This window comes from Medicago truncatula, chromosome 8, assembly GCF_003473485.1.
Source record: "Medicago truncatula cultivar Jemalong A17 chromosome 8, MtrunA17r5.0-ANR, whole genome shotgun sequence".
Classification (NCBI taxonomy): domain Eukaryota; kingdom Viridiplantae; phylum Streptophyta; class Magnoliopsida; order Fabales; family Fabaceae; genus Medicago; species Medicago truncatula.
Genome location: NC_053049.1, coordinates 5,042,385 through 5,064,699, shown reverse-complemented (window position 1 = coordinate 5,064,699; position 22,315 = coordinate 5,042,385). Strand labels below are relative to the sequence as shown.

Here is a 22,315-nt window from a genome sequence, read left to right as displayed (position 1 = left end):
AAATGTTTTACATGGCATTAATTTCCCCTAAATGCTTAGCATTTTCAACTAAACTTGTGTTCAGTATACAATTGGAAATAACAATTGAACATTGTTATATCGTTTAAGAGCAACAAATGCATCACTTCTTCTATTGTAGACAACTTCAGTTGAACCTGTTACATGGTGAAACAATTATGCTTAATAAAACATGACAGCAACATAGTTGAAAAACTCAAAGGTATAAAACAAAATTGTTAACACTACAACTTTACAGAACATATATTGTGTAGTTAAAGTTGAAGAAAAAACAACAGCTAAAAAATACAACTTTCCAAATCATTTACAAACTGTTTGGTGACCCTTAATTTCAACATGAACGGCAAAATAGAAATTACTGAAACATTTTTTCAAAGCAATTAATGACCAGCTTTCTATGGAATCCTTATTAGTCAATCTTGCATGCAGTATGGTTGGCTTTGAGATTCGATACAATCTTGACTTTCCTACACGCATAATGTCAGTTAATGCATGTGGTACTTGAAAATTCAACCACCTGTTAATAATGAAGCACACTATCAAACCCACTACCTTATAAGTCAAACCGTCCAAAGTATAATTTGTTTCCAAAGGATCATTGTGTTGCATGTAGATCACAACTTATTCTCTTAATTGGCATATAAGATTCTTAGGTAGTTTATTATATATTATATATCTACCAAAGAATTAATCTACATTTCAAAGTAGAGAATATAAATTGGAATCAAGCAAACAGAAAACTTATATATGTTTTAAACAATTCTGCATATGTATCAAGAACAAGATTTTATTTTTTTGAAATCTTTCATATAGTGTGAAAGAAGCATAAAGGAAATAACTTCATTATAAAAACTACATCGAAGTTTAAGGTCCTAGCGAAAGCAAATATGTTCATGTCTCAATTATGGTGTTTAGGTGTGAAAAAAATCATAAAAGACTTAGCTGATTTACCACATGTTTACTACTTCAGGCGATGAAAGTTGCATAATTCATTGTTGTCAATAACATGATTTCAACATATGTCGCAGGTATAGCAAGGAATCAATAGCAGGATACAATATAGAATCATGACCAGAAAGATTTGAGAAATGTCTTAGACCAACACCAAATAAGGATATAATAATCAGGAAATTCTCAAACATTTTGGATACTGTATGGAAATAGGCTCTAAGGGAGAAATATATTAGGCAGCGCTAGATTATAGTAAAGAAAGAGCAAACATTGTCTCCAAAGAAGTGATGGATATGACCATCTCATCCATTCGTTCATAATTTAAACATAAATTACATTTGAAGGATTTTAACACACAGATTGCTACCATGTTCTATAGAAATTTAAGCAGACATTACATTAGACGGATTAAAACACAAACATAGCTATTAATTGCATACTGCATGCAATGTTTACTGAATCATTTCTACCACAACCGGTGTTTTCTCATGGCCATCTTTATATGGAATCCACTATATTATTCCCAACTTTTTTATTGGTTATTTCGAACTTCCACTATAGTATGCAAGTTTCAGTAAAAAAATGACAATGACAGTGACAATGGCAATAACAAAAAAACATAATGCAAGTCTCAATTCCTCCATTGGCTCCTCACTCATGTCATCCACTCCTGTAACACCCCGTTTTCCCAACTTTATTTTTTTGTTGTTGCATAAATCAGAGTAAAACAGCTAAACATGATGCTACACTTCTTTCAAATCTGAATATAGTAAAATTACTAATTATCTAAATCATCAAATTAAATCTTATTGCAGCGGAAATTATTTCAACGTTTAAAACAACCTTGGCACAAAGGTCTCAATGTAAAATCTCATAAAATTATTCCAACAACATGTTCATAAAAGTTCATAAAATAATACGTAAGAAATAGAAAGCAACAACATAATTCACATCCCGTTACGTATCAGAGCACCTAAGACACACGTGACAGAATCCACTCACGGTCGCAACTATTCTTGTTTACCTGCAAGTTACCCAATTGTGAAGGCAACATTTCCAAGCAGAAGGGGTGAGATTTCACATTAAATAATAATAAGCATATAATTCATCAAAAGCATTTAACAACTTATAATTCATCAATTAATAACATTAACTCTTCTTATAATACTTCATTAATTAATAACATTAACTCTTCGTATAAGATTTCATTAATAACTCAATCAACTTCTAATCATCATTAACTTCATATTCATCACATTATATACAACGTCATACATCAACATAAACATCACATCATAAACATCATCTTATAACATCATATACTTCACAACATAAACATCATTTTGTAACAACATAAACATCACATCATAAAAATCATCTTATAACATCATATACTTCACATCATATATACTTCACATCATAAACATCATTTTGTAACAACATAAACGTCACATCATAAACATCATCTTATAACATCATATATTTCATATCATAAACATTATCATATAACAACGTAAACATCATTTTGTAACAACATAAACAACGATTAATAAATATTAATACTTCACATAGTTCTTCATTAATAACTCATTGACAAATGACAACTTAACAACAACAACAATGCGACTTCTACAACTTAAACTCAACATATGCAACTTCAACTTCTTAATCATGCATGTGGTACCAACCAGGGCATCAAGCCCTCAACTTATTTGAGCATAAATATACTCCCAGGGCATCAAACCCTCAACTTATTTGAGCAAAGGCTCCAGGGCATCAAGCCCCTAACTTAAATGAATATGCATGGACTCCACAAAGTGTACAACTTGGACAACATCAACAACTTAGGACTCCAACACTTTGGAACGACCTCTTACATCTTAAACCGACACATGCAGCTTAATTAATATATACAACAACATAGGCAGCACATAAACATCTCAAGATATAACAATGTCAAATAATAATCAATCATCAACTTAAGGATCTTATATGATTCACATAATGCATATACAAATATATCACATTACTAACAACATCAAATCATATTCATCAACATAAACATTCATATAATAATTCATCAATCATGAACAACATCATATTCATCAACATATACATTCATATAATAATTCATTAACCATGAAAAACATCATATTCATGAACATATACATTCATATAATAATTCATCAACCATGAACAACATTATATAACATCATATTCATCAACATATACATTCAATAGATATTAAATCATCCAACAAGGATATTCACATCAAACCAAATTAGATCCATCACCGCATAAGTTAAATACTCTTAAACCCCTTAATTAAACTCCTAGTACTTCTAGTTTTGAGGTTTGAAATTATTCCATAAGTTTTGGATTAACTTAGAAACGATTATGCTGAATTTTCATAAAATTTCACTCAGACCTACTTGGAGTATTTTCATCATATCTCAAGAACCAAAAATTATTTTCATGTTAAACCAAAACCACTGGAAAGCTAACTCAATTATCTAAAACTTTCATGTTTACACCAAAGTCCAATTCAAAACAGAAACGTGTGAAAAAGACACAAGAACATGAAACATGACGTGCTGTCAGAGAGCAACTCGGGAAAAACCCACTTTTCACCCCAAAATCCCAATTTTAACTTCCCTATGCCCAAATTTGATCCAAAAACTTATCTAACCATTTATATACATGTTAAGACACTCAAAACCATATAAAACATTGCACTAAAAATAATCCATGATCTGAACATCAATTCTACACAAATTCAACGGATTTTCTACTCTATTAACAACCAATTACAACTTCAAAACCTAATTCCCAAATTCCCATAACTACAACCTACAACATGCTAAACTCAATTTCATAATTATACAACTTAGAATTAGAGAAAGTTAGTCCCACCCTTACCTTAAATTAGATGATCGGACTCTACAAGATTACTCCTCTTCTCACAAGATTCTTCTCTTCTCTGACTTCTCTCTTCTCTTGGTTTTCTCCCTTTTTCTCCAAAAACAGGTTTCACCTAATCCTTATTTTCTAATTCTAACTCTCCCCTTTTATATAAATCATTAACCTACTTATTTTCTCTTATTTCTAAATCTGCCCTCAAAGTCTGAATATTATATATATATATATATATATATATATATATATATATATATATATATATATATAATATAAAATATTTCTATAACAAATAACAAATATATTTCTATAACATATATATATTTCTACACCAAATAAGAAATATATTTCTACACCAGATAACATATATTTCTACACCAAATAACGTAATATTTCTACACTAAATAACATATATTTCTACACCAAATAACATATATATTATACTAATAAATACCAACATATAACATAACAAAATACCACTCATTAAAATAAATCGACTAAATTATAAAAAGACATCTAAACTCAATAAAATAAATAAATAATAAAATAGGGCGTTACAACTCCCACCATTCCCAAACAACCTAATTCTCCCCAACAAACGATTTCAACGTGATATATAGTTGTATCGCGTTCATTGTCGGAAGATCCTTTTCGTGCTGTTAACTTCTACATAGAGAAGAAGCTGAGAGGGTTTAAGTTCGATATGGGTATCTACCCATCTCTCATCTATGCCTGTCTTAGGGTGAATTCCATTTGAACATTGTCAGCTGTTTTAGTAGATAATGTGAAAAAAAAGGTCTGAACTTGCATGCAGATTCTGAAGAGCTCTCCCTCACAACTAAAGTTCTTCGTGGAAAGGAAATGGAAAGGTCTGTTGTTGCAACAGCAGGAAAACACCTCCTCACCATCAATAATTTCATGAGAGCTTTTAATATGATAAAATAAAATTTTCACCTTATTGATCGAAATTCCCAACAAACTAACACTTCACTCTCTAAGTATATTTCTTTATTTTATTATTTCTTATATTTTTAGTTAACTTGAATCAGTAAATGTAAGTTTTATCTAAATTTTATTTGATTTTTTTGTTTGTTTTTGTTTATATTATTTTGAGAGGTCTTCTTAGAGGTTGTTTATTATGCATATCTACTAATAATACGATAACAACTTTTTAAAAAAACTTTACTCAAAAAAATTTTTTTTTTTATATGTATCGTAAATTTCTCAAAGTACCACGTCTATAAATACTCGTCATATCCAATAATTTTTTAAGAGAATTTGTTTTAATTTTCTGTTTTTAAAAACAAAATCGGCGATAATCTATTTCAACAAACTACATTATGATAGTACTAAGTGGCAGGAACATGTAGGTGAAAACGGCATCGAAAACAGATTAACAGTTTGATTTTTATGCGCGAAAACATGTAGGTTGAAAATCTGATGCAGTCTGTCAAGCTATGATTGTGCCACGATGCGAGACCAACGTGCCACAATATTGATTAGGATTTTAGTCTTTCTGATTTTGGAAAAATCGTGCCACGATGGGATACCAACGTGCCACGATTCTGCCACACAAGAAACCTTAAAAATGCAATTTTCTTTAATCCAATTGTTTCCAAACTTATTCCTAAGTGTAGGGACTTTATCCTAACCATCTACGGGTGCTTTTATGAAAGAAATAACTTTGTATAGAGGGTCTAGTGAGTCCTTGTGTTGCTTGACTTTAATGAAGTATTTATGATACGAATCTTGCAAAACTTATGGATTGTCTCCAAACGTCAAAGCTTCTGTACTGTGAGTTCAATTAAGGTGTTTAAAAGTATTTAACCTATGTTGTGATGAATCTTACTTGGTTTGACGTGAATATATTTGATTGATGAACTATTATATGAATGTATATATTGATTAATATGAATGTATATGATGTTGTTCATGATTGATGAATTATTAGATGAATGTATATGTTGATGAATATGATGTTATATGATGTTGTCCATGATTGATGAATTATTATATGAACGTATATGTTGATGAATATGATGTTATATGATGATGAATTACTATATGAATGCATATGTTAATGAATTATGATGCAAAGTTGTTTTTGTTGTCGTTGCCGCTGTTGTCGTCAATGTCATTGAAGTTGTTGGTTGTTGTTGCATTTGTTACCGAGTTCATGCATAAATATTAAAGTAGAGAGCTTGATGCTCTGAAATGCATAATCATTCATTAAAGTAGAGGGAATGTAAAATCATTCATTAAAGTAGAGGGCTTGATGCTCTGAAATGTATAATCATTCATTAAAGTTGAGGGTTTGATGCTCTGATTGGTACTACATGCATATTGTCTTGTTAAGTTGTTGTTGTTGACGCTGCATCGTTAAGTTGATGTTGTTGACGTTGTATTGTCAAGTTGATGTTGTCGTTGATATCGAGTTGTTGGTGTTGTCGTCATGTTGTCGAAAAGATTGATGAATTGTAGTTGGAATTATGTGAACTATTGTTGATGATGATTTGCTTTTGTTTTATGTTGATAAATTCTCTTATCTAAATTATTGTTTATTAGTATTGCTAATGAAAAATAGATGTTGTTATGTGTTATTAAATTCTTATATAGAATTATATTGTTTATTATTATTGAATGTGAAATCTCAACCCTTCTGTTTGAATGTTGCCTCTACGTGGGTAACATGCAGATAATCAAGAATAGCTGCGGATGTGAGTTGACTCTCTCACGCGTCGTCTTAGGGTCGCTATGATACGTAACGGGATGAGGATCTTGCTTTGTTTTCCATATGTTACGTATTTTTATGATTTATGTTGATGAACCACCTAGAATGGAATTTTAACAAGTTGTTTATATTGAGGCCGTTGTGCCATTACGTTGTTTAATGAATGTTTCCGCTGCAATGTAATTTGAATTGTTGACATGAGATGTTTTGAATAAATAGTAATTTTACTCTATTTATCTTTTAAAGAAGTGTGATATCCTGTTTAAATTGAATACTCTGATTATTATGTATTACTTTGCATGTTGGGAAAATGGGATGTTACATGTTTTGTTTTAGTATGTATTCTTTTTATACATACATTGAATAATTAATTAAAAACGACATAATTAATTGGGTTAATTAAATAATTAATGATATGTTTTGATGAGTCAACATAAATGATGTCCAATCACATGTGATATGACATCAAATTTGATTCATTTTGAAAAACAAAATTAATGAGATATTGACCGTAGTCGATAATTTACCGCATTCACGCAGTCATGCATTCTCGGTCGTCCGATCATGATCGAATGGTCCTGATTTGAGAACAGATTTATAAATAAAAATTAAGTAATTTTTTCCTGAGTTGTTTGATCAAAATCAAACGGTTATTAATGTAATAAATGCGTGACTATGTGAAAATTTTGATTAATTAATTAATTAGTAAATTGGTTAGTTGTGTTGTTATCTTTATCTATCTATCTATAATTGAAATTGAAAATTACACGTGGAAGCGTGAGATGCAAGTTAACTAGACACCAAACAGAAATTTCTTCACCCACAAAATGACTCACCAATGTCCAATTTCACCAGTGGCGCACACACATAAATACCTTCAAACCCCAAGGACACGATTGTAAATCCAAAAACCATCCCAAGGCTATAACTTCACACATTCCTCACTCACACTCACACACACACTCTCCATTTCTTAAAATCAAACCAATTCATTCCTCCGAAACCCTTTCTTCCTTCATTTTCAACGATGAATCTCAGTAACTTCAAGTTTCTCGGTAAAAAAATGACAATGACAATAACAAAAAAACATAATGCAAGTTTCAATTCCTCCATTGGCTCCTCACTCATGTCATCCACTCCCACCTTTCCCAAACAACCTAATTCTCCCAACAAACGATTTCAACGCGATATATAGTTGTATCGCGTTCATTGTCGGAAGATCCTTCTCGTGTTGTTAAATTCTACATAGAGAAGAAGCTGAGAGGGTTTAAGTTCGATATGAGTATCTACCCGTCTCTCATCTATGTGTGTGTTAGGGTGAATTCCCTTGGAAGATTGTCAGTTGTTTTAGCAGATTATTGTGAAAAAAAAAGTTTGAACTTGCATGTAGATTATGAAGAGCTCTCCCTCAGAACTAAAGTTCTTCGTGGAGAGAAAGTGGAAAGGTCTGTTGCTGCAATAGCAGGAAAACACTTCCTCACCATCAATAATTTCATGAGAGCTTTTAACATGGTAAAACATGATGAATTTGTTTTAGCTCTATTTAACTCGGTGGGTTTCAGAGGGTTGGCTCCTGATGAGTCAACACTTGATGAGTTAATTTCATCTGCTTGTTGTTCAGGATTGAGTGTATTATCATCCGCAAAGTGCATTCACGCAGTGGTGGTCAAACACACCTTCTTTAATCCAACGGTAAAGCTGTCAAACTCACTTATGAGAATGTACTTCATTTGCGGAGACATCGATGCGGCAATTCAACTGTTTCATTCTTTGCCTGAGAAGAATCTCGGTTCGTGGAACCGCTATCTCACTGGTCTTGCTCATTCTGGTTTCGTCGTCCAATGGGTCAAAGCGTTGGACGATATGTTACTCGCAAATTTTAAACCAAACCCTGCCACTTTCCTTGCTATTTTCACCGCTTGTTGTCATTCGGTTGAAGTCGATCTTGGCATGCGCTTTTATAAGTTGATGTCGAAATACGATATCACACCAACTTTGAAGCACAATGGTGTGATTATCGACATGCTTAGTCGAGCAGGCCGTTTTAACATGGCACTTGATTTCATAGGCAAGATGGGTTTTCCTGCTAACGATATCATCTCTGTTCAGTGGTGCCAAGTTGCACAATAACCATGAAATTGATTATTGGCATTTGGCAAATTAACTCCGCCTGGAAAGGCTCTATATCAAGCGGAGCTGAAAAAGTTCTATTGATTGCTTTATAATCAAATGAAATGAGTGAGAGCTTTTTTATATTACCATTACAAGGTTCACACATTTTATTTGAACTGGGCAATTTGGTGGAAGGTAGGAATGATTAATTTGGTAAAATCGACCCACTTCAAAGTCCACAGTAGTCCCTGCAATATTTGTTGAAGTTTATAGCACACTTGGTCAGAAACGTGGAAACAACTTAGGTTAAGGATAAAGTAAAATATGGTAACAAAAAATTAACAAATACATTTGTTAGCAAAAAAAGCTGGAAAATATATACAATTTAGACGGTGCATAAAGGATACTTAATGGCCATTTCAGGGGTATTACCTAAGATATAAGTATAAGTAGTTGGTGGGTTTGTCCAAAGAAGAGATTTTTTGCTTTTTCCCTTGTTGACGTGGACATGGTCCTCTTCTTCCTGGTATAGAATAAAAGGGACACAAATTATTCAAATCACAATAAAATCATCATAGTACTTGATAATGTTACTGAATAATGACTCATATTTTAATTTATACAATACCCTTTATCATATAGTACTTCTAAATCATCTAAATTGTTGATATAAAGTTGTGTGCCAAAATATCATTTCTTTAAATAATGATAGTTTTGTTAAAATAAATCAACTAACATTCTTTTTTTTTTTTTATGACAATAACTAACATTCTTTTTATAGATCAACATCGAATGCTTGAATTTAAATAAACTAAAAAACTTCAACCATCCATTGTCGAGTATGTCTATGGTGTAGTCATCGGGATATATTTCAAAATATAGCTTACTTCGTATACATTATCAACGTAAAAAAAATGTACATCGTCAATCAATCATAATCATCAAATCATTAATAACATCTTACTTTAATTATAACTTTTTTTAAAATCACATGGATATAATTTGTCGGTATAAAACTTTTTACAAATTGTGTGATCCTGGAATTTATATTTGAATTCTGCTCTCCACCCTGCACATGTTGCTCGCGCCTTGCAGCCGTTTCAAATTTACCATTGCGTTAGTTAACTAACGCAAATGTAAAACTATGCGCTAGTTAACTAACACTGCGTCAATTAAGTTGCGCAAGTGTAAAACACTGCGTGAGTTAACTCACGCATAGTGTTAACACCTGCGCGAGTTAACTCACGCTCTACTGATATATCAGTACAACATTGAATGCATTGAATGCAATATTTGTCATCAAAGACCCGTAACCTTAAGATGCTCGTAATTGAACCGACTTACGCCAATTTAACAAGATTATTGGATAATGCGACACAATCAATCAAAATTACACAAAAACATCGTTTTTTTCACAATCGCATGATCACACATAACGATCCAAACGGTCCAAATTACACAAATTCGCCGGTAATGACCTGTAATGACTTAAAAACACTTAATGACACGTAAACGATCCAAATTACATAAATATGTCCATAAATTTATAAAATTACATAATATCACATAAACGGTCAAAATTACCCAAATTCATCGTTAAATTACATAAACATAAATTCATTAAAATTCAACAATACGAACACAAATTCGGAAAACATTACACTTAAATAATGATTACACTTCAGTGGATCGGACAAAAAGATACAACTTGTTATTCTCAACCATTACCCTAAACATGAAATCAACGTCGCTATCATCTTTGAGAAGTTGTGGATAATACACGGTTTTCCAGAAGTCATCTTCCTTCTCCTCCCCCAAGTCTAGGCCTGACACATTTACTATGACAAGATGTGTTCTATGATTTGAACCAATTTGGATAAAGAAGCCATCAAGTTTTGCCTTCAACTCGTCCAACTTGTCCGTGGGGTTTACATTCAATGGAAGGACCATTTTGATGGACGTGAGAGAAATTCAAGGACAAAATTGATATTTCGCAAAATTTGGGGACGATTTTGGCTGATGCTTGCAAATTCAAGGACGAAGTTGATGATTCACTCTTTTTAATAAATATCAATAAGGATAGTTTAGTAAATTTAACTTGTATTTACCTAAAATTTTAAAAATTGATTGCGTTTAACTAATTTTCTTAATCCCTGCATTTTTTTCTTCTTCTTCTTCTTATAATAAGATAAGATAAATGATATTTTTACAATTATTTTGTAACATCTTTTAAATAACTCACTTTCATACTTACATGATGGTCTTATCCTCTCTTTTCATTTTTCTCTCTATTGCTACAAAAGTTGTCATTGAATGATTGGACAAATATTATTATTCAAGTCAAAATTGCTAAGTCGGATATTATGACCTGAGTTTGATTTTTAACTCTTTCACTTATGTGTCCAAGTTTTTAAAAACCATTATCATTTCATCTATCTATATATTAAAAAATATTAAAAAAGGGAAATGCTAAAGAGTGCCTTTAGGGCATTGGTTAAGATGACAAACTTAGAAATGTTGTATTGGAAAATGTTGAAAAATTATAGAATTGACTTTTTTAAAGTTAAAAAATTGTTGAATTCAGTGCAAACTTACTATTTTTAGTTTCTTTAACTAGGTTAGCATAATCCGTAAAAAAATAGAATTAAATGAGTTTTTAGTCCTTACAAAACGCTGACTTTCAAGTTTAGTCCTTAGATTTTTTATGTTCATTTTTAGTTCCTATTTGCATTTTATTGAGATTATTTTGAAAGACTAAAATTATCAACTACAAGAGGACTAAAAATGCCATTCAAAATTTATATGAGTAAACCATCAAATTGATCCATATCTTTGTACCAAATTCTCAAATTGGTCCCTGTCTCTATTAATAACTCAAAATGGTCCCTGTCTTTGTCAAATGTTTTTCAGATTGGTTCCTGACTCTATTAGTTGTTTTGTATTTTGAGTGTTAATGACTCAATGTCTTTTGGATATTATTTGGTGGTTAATGGCATAATGCCTTCTCGATCATATTTGGTACGTTAATGGTTTAAAATACAAAACAGCTAATAAAATCGGGGATCAATTTGAGAAACATTTGACAAAGACAGAGATTATTTTGAGTTATTCATAGAGTTAGGACCAATTTAAAAATTTGATACAAAGATGGAGATCAATTTAGTGTTTTACTAAATTTGATATAAAATAAACTTAAAAATTTATGATTTTACGGGGACTAAAAAAATATTATATTTAACCCAAGAAAATATCTCACCTGCAGATCACACAATAACTATAAGACAATAATGGTCCAAGTCATAGGAAGTTGGAAGCATTGATTGAAGAACCAGCCACCTAATCTTCATCTTAAAAAAAAAAAAGAAAAAAAAAAACATTTACGGTTAGTGTTATGCTTCAATCATCAACCTTCATCTCATAATTCTTCACACTCACACACCAAAACAAACCATGTCTTCTTCCTTCAAATTCATATGTTACCATTTTTTCATCATCATATTACATGTCTTTGCTGCAACACAAATTTTGTCATCATCAACACATAATTCCTCATTCAACAATTTTCTAGACAGTGCCAAAAATCCTGAGGTTTATGATTGGATGATCAATATCAGAAGGAAAATTCATGAGAATCCAGAATTGGGTTATGAGGAATTTGAGACAAGTGAATTGATAAGAACAGAATTGGATAAACTGAGTATTCCCTATAAATATCCAGTTGCAATCACTGGTGTCATTGGTTTCATAGGAACTGGATTGTCTCCTTTTGTTGCTTTAAGAGCTGATATGGATGCTCTTTCTATGCAGGTTCATTATGCTAGTCCTTAAACTATTGCTCTCTTCAATTTAGTTTTTAAAGTATATGAAATCGTTAATTTCGTCTCTGAAGTATATGAAAAATCCGTCAATTTTGTTGGTGACATCTTAATAGTAACATTTAATAGCAGCGACTAAATTGTCTGAGTTTGTATACTTACTACTTTAAGAACTAAAATGTTTTATTCATTAGCGTGAGACATCCTTACAAATCACTTTCTATAAACTCTATTTAGACCTTATCTCTTTTTCACATTTTTTTTCTTCTTCTAATAAACTACTTGATTTTCTTTTTGCACGATAAATGTTAGTAATTAGTTCTTCGTAATGTTAATGTTAGGGGAGAGTTCGAATCCATGTCGCCTCTATGTTGCTCCATACAAATCACCAAAACATCTTATCACTCAGAGTAATTACATGATATAATTCATATTGCCTTCACCTATGTCAGGGAGTCTGGAGGAGCGTTGGGAGAAACAACGGGCTAAATGCTCCAGGACCACAAGAGAGGGAGACGACACATCTCCACCCAAAACCTTAAGGCATTACGTATATGAGACGCCTCTCTTATATATCCAACATTTTTACCCATTCATAACCGATGTGAGATTTAACTACTCACACTTGAAACCCACCACCATATAGTATATGATCTTTTATGATGGTTGACTTTTGATTTCTATAGTTTTATGGGATGGTTTTTAATATCATATTCCTATATGGAAGATAAACAAAGGGTTTTCTATTACATTTTGCTAATATATATATCATTGATATGTTGTAATGTCATCTCATGTTTGAACCTTAGGAAATGGTGGAGTGGGAGCACAGGAGTAAGGTACCTGGAAAGATGCATGCGTGTGGTCATGATGCTCATGTTACCATGCTACTTGGTGCTGCAAAGATTCTCAAGCAGCATGAAAAAGAGATACAGGTGAGATCTTTAATTTGTCGTAGCTTCTTATTTTCGGTTTCGTTTATGTTGTATTATTATGTTATAGTCTGCTTAAACAAGTGGTTTGACTCAATTGGTAATGAAATTTAGTTAAAGTTGAATCAATTGGGATCACTCGAGTTCTATCCATGGCTGGAATAATTCTTGGCCACCCATAGAAACTGGGAAGGTTTAGACAAAAAAATATTCTGCTGTTTTTCCTGAGATTCCGATATGAATTAAAAAAGTGTGGCCACTACTCTATTGTCCAAAATGCCATTAACTCTAGAAATTTGATCCTGTTGATGATTTCATACTTTTTATTTGAAGTCAAAGTCCAAAAATGTCAAAGTGAAACATATATCTCTTTGGCATGTAGCATATTAGCAAACTGTGGGGAAATTATATCTTTCCTGTTGCAAATTTTGTAGATTACAGGCATTCTATCATATATCTCTTTGGTTTGTATCATATAATTTGTTTAAATTATATCTCTTTGATTTTTCCTCAGACACTGCTTTTCCAATGTCAAACTTGAATCAACAGTCACTATTCCCTCCTGTCCAAATTGTCATCAACTATGAAAATTTGTCCATTTTGATGATCTTAACTTCTTAAGTTTTTGTTGTTCAATTCAGTTATGTCAAAGTCAAAGACCCCTCATCATTAAATATTTGTAAATTACAATAATTCTATCCTCTGGAATACATGAAACATCTGAATCCATTTTGTAATGTTTTTCTCTCAAAATCATGCTTAGTTCGACTTCTTACCATTTTGATACTAACTAAAAGAAGGGATAACTTTGTCAAAAAAAGAAGAAGAAGGGATAACAGAAAATTAAAAGAGAAAAAAGTTGATACCCTTATTATTATTCTACAAAGTCACTCTTATCCTATGTAGCACTGACACTTCAGACTGAAACGTGTCCGATGCTCAACACTGACACATATGATTACATTCAATCACTTGTATTTTCTTAAGTTATTACCGTGTCTACATGTCTGTATCAATATTGTGGCGGCGTCTGTGTCTGTTCCACAATGTCAACACTTTATAGCTCATGTCTGGTACTTTTCTCAGTATTGTCTTAGTCTTCGCCTCCTCGTGGATCACTGATAAATTCTTTTTTTTGTTGTCTAAAAAGGGAACCATTGTTCTTGTTTTCCAACCAGCAGAGGAAGGAGGCGGAGGGGCTAAGAAAATTTTAGATGCCGGGGCATTAGAAAATGTCACTGCTATCTTTGGATTGCATATTGTTCCTGACTTACCAATTGGTGAAGTGTCCTCCAGGTCTGGTCCAATATTGGCAGGAAGTGGATTCTTTGAAGCAAAAATAAGTGGAAAGGGAGGTCATGCAGCTATTCCTCAACAATCTATAGATCCCATATTAGCAGCTTCTGGTGCGATTATTAGCCTACAGCACCTTGTTTCTCGCGAGGCTGATCCTTTAGACTCCCAGGTAAATTATTCTTACATTTTCGCTTCCTATTATCCACTTATTACATTTATTAGGCTCCGTTCGGATAAACACTTATTTAATCACTTATAGCATAAACGTGTATCATATACATTCTTATGTATAAGTTGTTTCTATAGTAAAATATAAAATAAAGTCAAACTTTTTTCATATAACTTGTAAGATGTTTTCATAAGGTCTCTCGGAGAGCTTTCGGAAATAAGCTGAAAACATCTTATGTACATGCCATGAGCTGTTTACATTAGCTCCTCCAAACAGTATCTTATTTACTTGCTAAAATCAATAAGTTTGCATGATACTCTTGAATCCATAACTATGTTAAGCAATCAGCATGTCTTCTTTCTACATGTTATAAGCTATAATTTGACTTAAAAAAGAACAAGAAGAGAAAACTATTAAGAGTGTAAGTAGGAACCTATTCATGGAAGTCTTCCACCTGCTTCATCTGCATAAAGTGGAAAACTGTTGGAGCTTTAGATATGTAGTTTGCTATAATTTTGTTTCCAAGAATCATCATTGTTTGAAATGTAAATGATGAAAGACATGCCTGTTGAAGGTGACATAACCGCTCCTGTCTTCCTTACATAATTCATGCTCCCGCAGGTTGTGACGATTGCAAAGATCCAAGGAGGTAGTGCATTCAATGTTATTCCAGATCATGTCACAATTGGTGGTACCTTCCGAGCCTTTTCTAAAGAAAGCTTCAACCAACTGAGACAGCGGATTGAGGAGGTATCTATTGGAAATAAATCAATTCAGTTTGAATGCATAAATTGAAATATGAAATTAATGACCTCTCCTATAGTATGCATCATCAGCTTAAAATAATCTCTTTCTTGTTTTCCTTACTTTGATTGTTAAACCTGATTAGCTTGATTGTACGTAAAGTTAACTCAAAAACAGGTTCATTTTACTGCGTTAACATTATGTCTGTGTCTTAACTATTTTCGTAGGAAATATTAGTCAACATAACTGAGAGTCGTGCATTGGTTGGTTTGAGAGAATGTTTATTTTTTCATTTCCTGTTTTCACTTTTAATTACAAAGCTGACACATTATCTTCACTATTTTTCTGCTTTCAAATATTTGTATAGGAAATAAGTGAAAACAAAAAACTTTTTCTAATAGTGCATATAAATGCATGAAACCTATTCCAAAAGAAAGTAGGGCCAAAATATAGTAGACATTTTTTATTTTGTTGACAAGCTTATGAGTTGAAGGGTGAACCTCTTGTTGCCTTATGACTAAGTTGTCCATGCATTATTGAAAATAACCTAAAATAAGCTCACGAGTTTCTATTGCAATAAATAAGATGTTTGAACGTATACTGTAATTTTCACTGCAATCTAGACATGGATTGACTTATTTGTGCTTATCTACTGACAGAATGACGTAAGACTGTTTGAGAGAGCTTATGGAAACATCTTATAACATGTTCATAAGTCATTTTCAGCTTATTTTCATAAGCTTTCGAAGATATCTTATGAAAACAGCTTATAAATTATAAAACAATTTTACTTTCTTTTATCTTTTGATATAGAAATAGCTAATATATAGGCGTTTACGTAAGTCGTTTATCCAAACAAGGCCTAGGACTGATTCGTTTATGCAGGTTATCATTGGGCAAGCTGCTGTGCATAGGTGCAATGCAACTGTGGACTTCCTTCATGGAGTGAAACCTTTTTATCCTCCAACTGTAAACAATGCTGACCTGCATGAACATTTTGTGAATGTTGCGGTGAATATGCTTGGCATCGATAAAGTTGATAGTGTCATGACACCATATATGGGATCCGAAGACTTTTCATTCTATCAAGAGGTCATACCTGGATACTTCTTCATGCTTGGAGTGAAGAATGCTTCACACAAACGGTTCGAGTCTTTATTACACTCACCTTATCTCGAAATCAATGAAGATGGTCTCCCTTATGGAGCTGCACTTCATGCATCTTTAGCTGCTAGTTATCTTCTAAAACATCAGCGGGATACTGTACCTGGTGTTGAGAGAAAATATCATGATGAACTATAAATATAAATAATCCTAATAAGCCAAGCTTGCCTTAGCCATAGATAAAAAATTAGAGTTTTCACTACATACTCTGGTTTCATCATTATTAAACAGCACATATTTCTCTATTGCTTTTGAATGATTTTCTTATTCTCTCTAATTAATTAGTTTCAAATATAATTATCCATCAAAATTAATGCTTATATTGCTTAGTCCTTTCTGATGTCTATTTTTGTACCTGCTTTTCAATTTCAAGTCCTGGAGTGTTCTTGAACGTTAAGTGAGATTGCCTATCAATTTAAACTAGTTGGTAAGCCATTCAAATTTATATGTCATGTACTCTTTTAATCAATGTAAAATGATGTATAATGTGAGATATTTGTAAATCGCTAGTGAAATAATATTCTAATAGTATCAATTAAAGAATTTCTACAGCTGAAAAATTTCAAATATTTGTATTTTATATTTTTGTTTTTTTTATTAAATAAAATGTTCTTTTATTCGTCAAATCAATCAATATTTTCTTATTTTTATTGTTACTCTCTACATTTAATCTGTATTGAAAAATATGTGTAATTTATGGCATGTTTGTATTGTAAACTACATTACACACTTCTAAGAGGGAGGTGAATGCAATGGATTTGTATTATATGCAGACTCTATAGGTAGACGTCGATTGTGCTCAATAGTTGGATTCATCGAGCGATTTAGCCATTGGATGAATCCAACGACGATCTCTGAATGCAGAGATATGAGAGAATCTGAGATTGAGGGAATTATGTGTAATGGCATTATGTTGGATCGGTAACAGTGTAAGTAAGGATTAAGTAACAACCTGAGTTGATCTCTTGTAGTTGATTAGGTTTATCAGAATATGTAAAGGAGTAAAGAATGAGTTGGATGAGGACTCTTTAACAACTTTTGTCATTACTCTAGTTTCGGTGTTTTTTAAGAATGCTAATTAGTAGTACAAACTTTTGTCTGCTTCCTTGAGTGTGTAGGTATGGACATTAACTTGTCAATGGAGTAAATAATAACAATAATTGCTGATCACTGAATATAGCAAAAGGCTAGTATCAGGATTCAGGAAGACCTTCATTACTCACTCTGTCACACTCAGTAGCATCTTTTGAGCTTTTTCAAATGAAAGCTTCAACCCATTAATGTATGTTTGATTTCACTCAGATTTGGTGAAGTTGATTCTAAAAGCATATAAAAAATTGCTTAAAAGTGAAATCAAATTAATTCACTTTTATGTGTTTGGATTTTTTCTAGAGTTGATTCTATCACCATAATCAATTCTAACTTGAAGCTGAAATTTAGAACTTTTACATTGAAACTAGACGAATATTGGGCAAGGGTATTATATTGCATAATAAAATGGCCAGAAAAAGTAACTAGACTTAACAGTAGCAGCAGTACATATTCCAATAAGATAGGTAATATATTTATTTGATTAACAAGTAATAATCCAATAAAATGCTAGTCTATATTTTGGCTAATACTTGTATAAGTATACGGTTTAAATTCAATGTCCTACACATCTAAACGCCGGAGGAGCAACTCAATATTTCTGTGAAACAGAGAAAGCAGAAGATGAATTACGCAATCAAATGGAGTAAGCCAGTAGCTAACTAACATGGTCCAAACGGTACTCCTGCAAGGATGCTGCAGCCAGCAACTCAGAATCCAGACAATTTTCATATTCCTAGAACTTTCGGCGCTATATCTAAAAGGGGACCTAAAGCATTAGGTGCAAATTTTCTAGCAAATAAGAAACAAAGTGAAGTTGGCTGGTTATTATAAAGACATGTCTGATCTTGCAAAATTTTCTTGAAGAATTCTTCTTTGATGTCATTCTTCCCGAATGTAGCAGGGTGAGCACCACCTCTTGACCAATCCACGTAGGTGAGGCTCCGATTCGCCAAAAGATGAGGAGTATTAATGGTTAACATCGTCTGAAAATAGTGTTCGTCAACATAGCATTTGTGTGGAGTGCAGAATTCTCTGAGTTTTGGATAGTAAGTATTGTCTTCAACTATTCTAACTGCCAGTTCTCGGTTAATTTCGAACCACTGAGACCCCTTACGCCAGTCACTGATGTTGATCTCAGGTGCCATGTTTTCTTCGTAGCGTCCTCTCCCATAAGGACCAGGTTCATCAACTGCACCCATAAAGCTATACCTTGACCGCGATAAGTAGCGGTGTATAATGCTGAAGTTTTGGAGAGGTATGCAGGACTCAGATAGGAGGATAAACCATTCATTTGAGATATCAAGCAAGGCATTAGCAAGAAGTCTTCTTTCAGCATCACACATACTCATCATTCCCCACTCTGCCACCTGTGAAGAAGGAAGTGAATTAGAAATTTAGAAAGAAAAAAAAAGAATCCGATCTGAAACCTATTCTTGCTCCTAACAGTCATATCATCAAAATTAAAGAACAATGCACATTATTTGAGACTAAGGAGCATCTCATAGATTAGGAGATTATATGTGGTGACCACCTTGTTGGTTTTAGAAGAAAACTCTTCTAATGAATTGTTTAAGACTCTTCGAATATAAAATAATAACAAAGAATATATTAAGTTTTTATATCCGTACAAAATCGGCTTGTAAAGTAATATATTATGAGGCCATATATAAGCCAACATGATACTCTTAACAGATACTGGGGAAAAACATAGAATAGTATACATGTTTGGTTATTGGTAGCTGAGTGAAAGTGTTTCGTAATGTACTCTGGTTCCTATCAATCATAAAAACTTCGATTACTTCACTTCATTCCACAGAATTGAGCAAGAAACAAACAATAAAAGAATCAAATATTTTCAAGACATTGAAAGCCTTTGAATTCAAGTGACAAATGATGTGCAAAACTACAGATCTTTACTCACTCGGTGCAAACGAGTAAACCATAACTTTAGTCATTAAACTGTCACATGTACTCCAATTTAGTCTCTAAACTATAGAAATATAATAAAAAATCCCAAAACTCTTTTTAATCCATCAAGATCGTCCCTAGCATATCATTCTCTCTCCTATTTTTAAAATATCCGAGGGACTAACTGGATGGATTAATAGTTTAGCGAGTATTTATTATATTTCTATATATAGTTCAATAATCAAATTGGAATGAGGGTAATAGTTTAGGGATTGAATTGATGGTTTATTCTTGTGAAAAAACATTCAAAATCAATAGCAATCTTAGCATTAATAAGGCTCAAACTATAGATCAAGCCATGGCAATCAATCTTGGCATTACTAAGGCTCGAGCCATGTTAATCAATCACATGGCAATCCATCCATACCAATAATATTAATTTCCTAATGATTACTATATACATACAGAACCTAACACCATGAGCCATATTAAAAACAAACTTTAAAATATATCAAAGCTAGTTCATACCTGGCTAGGGATCTGTCTCCTGTAAAATACCGATGACGGCAAAAAATCAGCATTGTAAGATGGCAATGAATGAACAAAGATGGAATAAAGCTTCTCATGCCCCTTAAAGAACTTCTCCCAAAGTGGTGCCATTGGCAAAGGTCCCTTAGTCAAGAACATGAAAGCAATCTTAGGAGTTCTTTTAAAAGGATAATTCTTAATCCTTGGAACAAAAGAAGCCCTCCAGAAGAGTTCATCATCATTCATAGTGTGCAACAAACTAGATGGAGGCTTAAACCAATTCTCTATAATCGCCGGCTTCGGAAAACAAGGCTTAAACGAAGATTGTACGACATTATGAATACCAAAATGCCTAATCATGTACATACTAAGAAATGAACCACCAATTCCAATAATCAAAAATAGCAAGAAAAATTGCAAAAGTCTCAATGGAAATGGCCTAGAGTGTGTCACTCTTATTGCAGTTGTTGCAGCAGGGTCCTTCCCTTCCTCCATTCTAGACTGCATAGTTTTCTCTCTCCCTCTCCCTCTCTCTCTCCCCTCTTCCAAGTTCCAAATCAAATCTAAGATCTTGTTACTAATATAAGTGTATAACTTCATACATAACAAAATCTCAAGAAAAACACCTCATGCACATAAAAAACCTCACAAAACCAAATCAAAACAAAATTGTCATGATCATGATCATACTCATACATACACTATTCAAATTTTCACCGAAAAGGGTATCTAATATATTCTCCTTATTAGGAAAATTAATCAAAACCCATGTAAAATATTAGATCACATCAAATAAATATGAGAAAATTTCAGTGACCCAACAAAGCTAATAACTATGAAATCATTGAAAGATTAAAGGGTCATGAAAAAAATCAAAACTTTATTTGTTTTGTGTATCTGGGCAAGCATGAAAAGGGCATATAAATAGAGGAAAGTGGTGATTGAGTGTAGATTGTGATCCCTTCACACTTTTCTCCTTCGTTCTTGAATTGCGCCAGATTTCAATGGAAGTGAGAATAGTGCTATTGCTATCTCACTCAGAAACCTCTCTCTCTCTCTCTCTAAGTTAAAGGGAAAGTTGAGAGAGAGAAAAGAACCAATAAAGAAGAAACAGCAACATAGGAGTAAAAACAAAAAGGTTTTTATTTCTTTCTTTCTTTTAATTGTGGGTTTTGTTTTGTTGTCGTTTTAATTAAGGTTTGGTGTGATTTTATATTAGGATCATTGAATACCTTTGGTTTGTCTATGCCTAATTTTGTGGCCTATTATTGGGGTTACGTGTAGCGTGGTGTAGTTAATAATTTTGAGTTTATCACATTTTAATTGTTGAAAGTATTGAAGTGTAGACATTTTTTTTTTTTTTTTCCGGGTGTGAATCGATATATAATGTGATAGGAGTATGGACACTCGTTAGAACTTCATCATACTTGAGAGAGAGGATATTATGATGTATCGAGTGTCTGCTAAAGACAAATATTAGATAAAATGATGTAATATCAAAAGTAAGTATTTTTGTTATCGTCTTCACAGGGATTGGTGCGATATTCTAAGCCGTTCAACAATCGGTATCGTTATGAGCTAAGGATTCGATATTGTTTTGTTTCATGAACTATAAAACTACGGACTTGTAAGAGATTTGAGAGTTAACAGGGAAATGATTATGCTGGGATTAAACTTCATCAACCTAAATATACGTATTCTCGGATTAGTGTTGCGGATTCTAATTATCAATATTATCACATATTGCTCAACAACATCATTCGTATCCTAATGATGTCGTGATTTCTTTTGAACCGTTTAATCGTCGATTTCCCAAACTATTAAATTTTCCAATAGTCGATTGTATCGTTGTATAGTTGATTTCTCAAACTATACAATGATACGAAAGCTTTAAGTTCCAATATTCAAAGTGATTATCAAACCTAAGTTCCATGTCTAG

General features: G+C 32.5%; 3 protein-coding genes across 4 annotated transcripts; 2 read left to right on the top strand and 1 right to left on the bottom strand.

The window, feature by feature from the left end:
* The first annotated feature begins 7,894 nt into the window (after positions 1-7,894).
* Positions 7,895-8,746, top strand: LOC25500387 (pentatricopeptide repeat-containing protein At1g06143). Its single transcript, XM_013588793.1, has one exon. The coding sequence runs from the start codon at positions 7,895-7,897 to the stop codon at positions 8,744-8,746; it is 852 nt and encodes a 283-aa protein (XP_013444247.1).
* A 3,276-nt stretch (positions 8,747-12,022) lies between these two features.
* Positions 12,023-17,399, top strand: LOC25500386 (IAA-amino acid hydrolase ILR1-like 4). Of its 2 annotated transcripts, none has more exons than XM_013588791.3 (5): positions 12,023-12,535; positions 13,353-13,478; positions 14,626-14,940; positions 15,562-15,690; positions 16,570-17,399. In XM_013588791.3, exons 1-5 carry the CDS (start codon positions 12,179-12,181, stop codon positions 16,984-16,986), a joined length of 1,344 nt encoding a protein of 447 aa, XP_013444245.1. In that variant the 5' UTR covers positions 12,023-12,178; the 3' UTR covers positions 16,987-17,399. The 2 variants fall into 2 exon arrangements, with proteins under 2 accessions (XP_013444245.1, XP_024627767.1); XM_024771999.2 differs by lacking the exon at positions 12,023-12,535 and adding an exon at positions 12,996-13,147.
* A 916-nt stretch (positions 17,400-18,315) lies between these two features.
* Positions 18,316-21,539, bottom strand: LOC25500385 (glycosyltransferase BC10). The gene is made up of 2 exons (XM_013588790.3): positions 20,377-21,539; positions 18,316-19,307 (listed from the first exon to the last, which is right to left on the bottom strand). Exons 1-2 carry the CDS (start codon positions 20,974-20,976, stop codon positions 18,666-18,668), a joined length of 1,242 nt encoding a protein of 413 aa, XP_013444244.1. The 5' UTR covers positions 20,977-21,539; the 3' UTR covers positions 18,316-18,665.
* Between the last annotated feature and the right edge of the window lie 776 nt (positions 21,540-22,315).

What these genes read in the sequence shown, in the direction of transcription:
- LOC25500386 (XM_013588791.3), top strand. Translation starts at nt 12,179, where the DNA reads ATGTCTTCTTCCTTCAAATTCATATGTTACCATTTTTTCATCATCATA. An exon ending in AGCATGAAAAAGAGATACAG is followed by an intron (nt 13,479 to 14,625) that starts GTGAGATCTTTA and finishes TTGTCTAAAAAG; the next exon opens with GGAACCATTGTTCTTGTTTT. An exon ending in CTGATCCTTTAGACTCCCAG is followed by an intron (nt 14,941 to 15,561) that starts GTAAATTATTCT and finishes ATGCTCCCGCAG; the next exon opens with GTTGTGACGATTGCAAAGAT.
- LOC25500387 (XM_013588793.1), top strand. Translation starts at nt 7,895, where the DNA reads ATGAGTATCTACCCGTCTCTCATCTATGTGTGTGTTAGGGTGAATTCC.
- LOC25500385 (XM_013588790.3), bottom strand. Translation starts at nt 20,976, where the DNA reads ATGAAGTTATACACTTATATTAGTAACAAGATCTTAGATTTGATTTGG. An exon ending in GGAGACAGATCCCTAGCCAG is followed by an intron (nt 19,308 to 20,376) that starts GTATGAACTAGC and finishes CCTTCTTCACAG; the next exon opens with GTGGCAGAGTGGGGAATGAT.